Genomic DNA, 6,461 nt, shown 5'->3' with positions numbered 1-6,461 from the left:
TATACATCATGCCTTATATAAATGTTTATTTGTGACTTTTGAATTTCCTTCGGTGTTTTTTTTTTCCATATTCCTGTAACTCTTACTCTTTTTTATTACTTTAATTAATGGACTAGTAATTGACAATAAATAATATACTAATATAGTACTCATGATACAGAGATAATTAAAACATATTAACTTATTTATTCTTTTTACTCCTACGGTGCCAACTAAGCAAAAAATTCTCTAAAACACTTCTTGTAAATTCTGTCTGCTTCCGCTATTATATATAGTATAAATATTCTGTTAGTGTCTCTTTAAATCACTAAAGCCTTTCTCACCAAATTTCTAGTGATTCTCCTGGACTATGTTACCTTAATTGGAGAAAAACAAAACTTAGACGGATTGTATATCTTAAACTATGTCGTTTTTAACTGAGTGGTAAGCACAAGTTAACAATAAAAAAGCACAAGTTAACTGCTCCATTGTGCCGAACCCGTCGTTCGTTCTTTTTTCAGTCCCATCCTTTCTTGTGGTACGTTCAAACCCTAGACCCTTCTTCAAAATATGAATTGGTGATCTTCGAATTCATTACCGAAAGTAAATCCTTGATTCAGACGATCCAAGGTTACCTTAATTGGGATTCAATCGTGAGGTTTTGGCATGCGTCAATATTGGCGGTCTACTCACATTCAATAGGTTGGTTGCTATTTACATTTTCCCTGCAACTTCTGGCCGATTTGGTATTACTGGAAAGATAAATAGTTGTGTCGTCAGAGTTCAAGGGTTGATACGATATATTTTCTAGAAAATAAATGTTCTAGTAAGGAAAAAGAACATGGCCGCGTGATTTTATTTTCTATCAAAATTTATATATGACGAATGATTTCAAGAATAGACCCACTTCATTAGAAATTCGAAATTATTCTTATGCTATTAGATTAGTCGATGATTTTCTTTTTTCAGTTATTTTGGACTAAAGTTACATGTAGTTGCAGGTGAACATAAATCTTTCACTATGAGATTCTCAGCTCTTCATTTTTCAGACTGTTTGCAGCAAAGGGCATAGTGTTCGAATGTGGTCCAGGGTGTAGATGTTGAAAGAATTGCCTTAATTGGGCATCTCAGAGGTGATTAAAGTAGTGGAATTGTGCTATAGTTTTGTAGCCTTCTATTTTCTTTATAAGATTAGTATCTTAACTGTACTCCTCATATTAGAAAACCATGAACTAATGCTTCACATACATAAGCAATGCAATGTAGAAAGTAAAGGACATTCAGAGAGGGATTTATGATTTTGTAAAGCCTTGAGTTTGTTGGATTTTCCTGTGTGATTAGCAATTATTTATTTTCTAGAGCCTAAGAGCTCAATATACTGAAATATGGAGTGGGATTTATGATTTGGGTCTTATAGAAGTATTTCATGCTTATGATATTCTTATTAGTTAAAATGTAGATTTTTGTTTTCACCATTTGGTATTTTTCAATTTTTGTCAATGCTATGTATTTTTTAAAGCATTATTATCTACAACTAGTAATTTTTTTTTTTTTTTGTATTTTATGCATATGATATTCTTGTTAGTTAAAATGTAGATATTTCGTTTGTTCATTTGGTATTTTTCAGTTTTTGTGAATGCTAAGTTATAATTTTTAAAGCATTATTATCTACAACTGGTAATTTTGTTGTCTTTCCCTTTTGACCAGATCAAGTAAGAACGTATAGTTAGATACTGAACTGGGGTTGATTGACCCAGCGACTCATATTTTCATTACTCTTAACTTGTAGCAAGCAAAATCTTCCAGCATAATTTTCCATTCATGGATTCACACTCATCACCAACATTACAACAACAAGAACCATATAGGAACTGGTTAGACCTGCCAAAGGATGTCTCAGTGTCAATCTTCTTGAGGTTGGGAGCAATTGATATCCTGACCTCTGTACAGCGAGTCTGCTCCACTTGGCGAACCATCTGCAAGGACCCATCCATGTGGAGAGAGATTGACATGAACTATTATGGTGATGATTGGGACAGAGAGAGAAGTCTTGTAGAACTTTGTCGGCATGCTGTTGATAGGAGTTGTGGTGGTTTGATCAATATCAAACTTGAGTACTTCGGTGATGATGATCTCCTCCAGTATATTGCTGATAGGTATTTTCTTTTACTAGCTTCAATCTAATTTTTTCTTTTAAGTATATTATGTTGGTGAAATTTTGCTGTAGACTATTTATCTCTTCAATCATGTGATTAACAGTGTAGGGTATTATTTTATTTTTGGAACAACTTTTTAGTACTAGAGGGCGAGCCTTGGCGCAACGGTAAACGTTGTTGTCGTGTGACCAAGAGGTCACGGGTTCGAGTCTTAGGAGCGGCCTCTTGCCAAAGAAATTGGTAGGGGAAGGCTTGCTCCCGGTACACCCTTGTGGTGGGACCCCTCCCCGGACCCTCGCTCAGCGGGGACGCGTAGTGCACCGGGCCGCCCTTTTAACAACTTTTTAGTACTAATGCCTTGTGTAAGATTGATGTTATAATATTGTGTTTTAAATAACTGTGAAGTTCTTTCCAAACAAATTTAATATTTGGGAATAAATAGTTTTGACTGGATTAGCAAGTGATTTGATAAGTTAAGCTGAAATATCACTGAGATTATGGTATGGTCTAGAGATTGTGGTTAACATTGGATTTAATAATTTTGAAAGATAAGCAGATATGTTATTTTTAAACGAATAGTCCATAATAGTAATGCATCAAGGTATTTTTGAAAAATACAGTTAACAAACCACATGCATTGTAATGACTAGATTTAGATTATAATTGAACTACTAAAAGCACATTGCTTTGAAGTTGTATATAAATAGGGTGTTTCATGGATGCACTAACTGAAGTGAAGATGCTGGTGAAACTATAAGCATGATTACATTACATGTGAAAAACACAATCAAGTTTTCCCAATGATAGGACATATAGGAAGACAAAAAGACCAACCAGTCACAGTAAAACTTGGACATGCTCACTTGAATTTTCTATAGCTTTATAACATTATGTAGATTTTACAAGATGAATTTGGAAGTATATTCTTATCAATGTTAAAATAACCATGGTATAGCTTTAAGCCCATTATGATAATTATTATTTACAAGCTGCTCTGCTAATTCCTCTTAGTTCTTACCTCTTCTACCTCTGCCTTTTCTGGAAGCTACTATTGAAATCAAAACAATTTCAATCTTGAAGAGTAGTGAGCCATGATGAAATGCTAATGATCCTCAGTTTATATGTTTCTCTTCTCCAGTATTCTTCTATATTCATTTGTTAAAGCTTCAAACATGTTAATCCTTGTAGTAAATAAGAGACATTTAGTTTTGCTGAATATTTTGGTATTCCATTGGTGTCAATGTGCTGACTTTTGATAATATGGTAAATGAATATCTTGCAGATCTCCTCGTCTAAAAGTACTTCGGCTTATATCATGCTATAACATCACAGATGAAGGATTATGCGAAGCAGTTGCTAAACTTGCTTTACTTGAGGAGCTTGAAATTTCATACTGTAATTTATCAAAGAAATCACTTGATGCTGCTGGGAATGATTGTCCTCTGCTGAAATCACTTAAATTGAATGTCCAGGGATTTAAACTCCCACATATAGAGTGCAACGCAGAAGCTCTAGCTATCGCAGAAAAGATGCCTCGTTTGTGCCAACTCCAGATTTTCGGAAATAAGTTAACAAATGAAGGCTTACAGGCCATTCTTGACGGTTGCCAACACCTTGAATCACTTGATCTACGCCAATGTTTCAATGTCAATCTGGAAGGGGATTTAAAGAGAATATGTAGTGAACGAATCAAAGATTTGCGATGCCCTTATGACTCCACTGATGACTATCCATTTGATGCAGAAATTCCTGATATAGGATCATCTGATGAAGACTACCCGTATGGATTTTCTGATATTGATTTCATGTCTGATGATGATGACTATTATGAGCTTTCAGGTGGCAGCGATATATCAGACTTTGAGGACTTTTTATTTTGATTAGCAACTTCTTGATGAACTCGAGACATATCCAGGTAAGCAAACTAAGTATGCTAAACATATAGGTGTTTAAACTTCAAGTACCGTGAATTGCAGTATTTTCTTTGTTGTTAAGTTTGCATTCCTTCGTTGCTGGATTTGCCCAAGGATTATTTTTGCATTAGTATTGGCCTTAGCATATATGCATGGACATTTAGATGCAGATGTATGTTGATGATAATAATTGAAGAAACTAGTGATTTAACTAGTTCCTTTTTTTGTTGTTTTTTCAAGTTAGTGAAATAAATGAAATAATTTTTAAATAACAAAAGTAGTCCAGATTTTGATGATAAAGTGAAGGGTAAATTACAAAAAGAAAAAAAAAAAGAAAAAGCATAACTAGGTATGTTAAAAAGCTCAGAAATATATATATATATATTATTTTGGGGTAAGGTGCAAATTTGCCCCTTACGTTTTTGAGAAGTGCAGATTTACTCCTAACGTATGAATGGTGCAATTTTACTTTTAACGTTGTCAAGCAAGATCAATTACAAATATTTTGGCAATGTTTAAGTCTGTAAACAAAGGCCTAACTCACCCAAAAGGTACCTCAAAGGGTGAGGATTGCCTCACATATTTAAGGAGACATATAGCTTCCTCATTTAGCAACGTGGGAAGTTTAACACGCCCCCCTCACGCCCAATTCATTTGGTGCGTGACGCTAATATCAGCGGGAGCCCCAACATTGAACGATGGCTTTGATACCGTGTAAACAAAGGCCTAACTCACCCAAAAGGTACCTCAAAGGGTGAGTATTGCATCACATATTTAAGGAGACATATAGCTTCCTCATTTAGCAATGTGGGATGTTTAACAAAGTCTGCTAAATAATACAAGTTAATCACAAAAAACTACATAAAATGCTTACTCTGTTGTTAAAATAGGTAATAAATAATCCGTCAAATACATATAAGTGCTTTATTTTATCGACAAACTTGTTTGGAAAATCCATGTGAATAAAATTGAACTTGCTCGACAACGTTAGGGGTAAAATTACACCATTTCATACGTTAGAGTTAAATTTGCACTTCCCAAAAAATGTTAGGGGCAAATTTGGAACTTAGCCCTAATATTTTTTTTCAAGCTTTTTTTTTCATGTCTCTTACTGTCTCCTTCTTCCAACGATAAGAAGATGAGGAAAGGTACATAAAATTGAATGATTTTCGAAAAAAATGGGTTTATATGTGGTATGTGATTGTTATACTACCTGCGGATTAAACCCTGATTTGGCCACAGCGAAATTAATGGTCCCCAGCAAATGAGATGCATGATTTTCTCAGCCTGTCCAATGTCTTGAGCCTGGATTTCTCATCCATTCCAGCTATGAACATCCTGATTGTATTTTTAACTCGCTTGTGGTGGAGTTGCCCTAGACTTCGGTGAAGGATGAATTGATGGCTGTGTTGGGGATATTTTATTTCCGGTAGAGATCCGATCGAGCAACAACGAATATGGGGATATTTTGTTTCCCTATGGATCCAAACCAATTGAGATATTTTTTTTTGAAATGGTCGCTTATTGAGACAGACAGATATTATTTCACTTTGTGGGAAATACTGTACCGTCCCTGCATCTAAATTGTTTTCACAAGGATCCCTAGTTTCTCTTTTTTGTTTTGACATATGCTATATTACATATATTGATTAGAGATTCTCTGATGTTAAATGTTTGTAATGTAGTTGGATACATATCTGTGTAAGAGGCAGAGGTAGAGGCAGAGGTAGAGGCAGAAGCAGAGTCCAAGCGCTGGACAGGAAAAACAACAATGGTCTAATATTATCAGTTCATGTTGATGTCCTAACTAATGGACCTTTAAACTTAATGTCTTCTTTCTGTTTGTTTTTAAGGACCTGTTTTTTTATTGATATTATCAGCTAATGTTTATTTTAATTAGGACCGATTTTATAAGTAAATATTTTTTATGATCTAATTAAATAATATACTTAAATTCATTAGATTAATTGATTATTAATTAATTAATTGTATTAGTTAATTTAATTGAGTTGGCATATGTGGAATTAGTTTAGGAAAAATTGGCAGGAGGTGTTATGTTGGACGTGGAATTGGTTGAAGAGCAGTTAACCATTTGAGGGCATTCTTGAGAGATGTGAGAAGTGGAAGTTAAGGTCACTTAGACGTACATACACAATACACAAAATCAGACTCAATTCTAAAATTATAATGTTAATTTAGCAAAATAACGGTGATTTTCTTTATTTTTCAAGAATTCTCTGTAATTTAATTTCAATTCTCCAAGTTTAGTTCTAGTGCATCTTTTTATTTTTGGCGCATTGTTATTTTAATTAACTTTTTTTACGAATTTGAAACTTTTATGTCCTTTTGGCTTTAACACACTCCTCTAGTCTAGAAGTTAGATTTAACTTCTGGAATTTTCTACACAATCTCC

The 6,461-nt window shown here is 34.1% G+C and overlaps 1 protein-coding gene across 6 annotated transcripts; it reads left to right on the top strand.

Annotated features, from left to right (window-relative positions):
* The first annotated feature begins 451 nt into the window (after positions 1 to 451).
* On the top strand, positions 452 to 6,006 carry LOC136235942 (F-box protein SKIP19-like). 6 transcript variants are annotated; one of them, XM_066026047.1, is made up of 5 exons: positions 452 to 681; positions 1,029 to 1,112; positions 1,769 to 2,135; positions 3,418 to 4,050; positions 5,734 to 6,006. In XM_066026047.1, exons 3-4 carry the CDS (start codon positions 1,801 to 1,803, stop codon positions 4,013 to 4,015), a joined length of 933 nt encoding a protein of 310 aa, XP_065882119.1. In that variant the 5' UTR covers positions 452 to 681; positions 1,029 to 1,112; positions 1,769 to 1,800; the 3' UTR covers positions 4,016 to 4,050; positions 5,734 to 6,006. The 6 variants fall into 6 exon arrangements, with proteins under 6 accessions (XP_065882119.1, XP_065882148.1, XP_065882129.1 ...); XM_066026076.1 differs by having other exon boundaries at positions 1,687 to 2,135; XM_066026057.1 differs by having other exon boundaries at positions 981 to 1,112.
* The last annotated feature ends 455 nt before the right edge of the window (positions 6,007 to 6,461 follow it).

This window comes from Euphorbia lathyris, chromosome 1 (assembly GCF_963576675.1).
Source record: "Euphorbia lathyris chromosome 1, ddEupLath1.1, whole genome shotgun sequence".
NCBI lineage: Eukaryota > Viridiplantae > Streptophyta > Magnoliopsida > Malpighiales > Euphorbiaceae > Euphorbia > Euphorbia lathyris.
This window is presented reverse-complemented; position numbering and strand designations above follow the sequence as displayed.

Coding starts and splice junctions, on each gene's coding strand:
- LOC136235942 (XM_066026093.1), top strand. CDS start 1,801: ATGGATTCACACTCATCACCAACATTACAACAACAAGAACCATATAGG. Junction 2,136..3,417: donor CTCCAGTATATTGCTGATAG/GTATTTTCTTTT, acceptor AATATCTTGCAG/ATCTCCTCGTCTAAAAGTAC.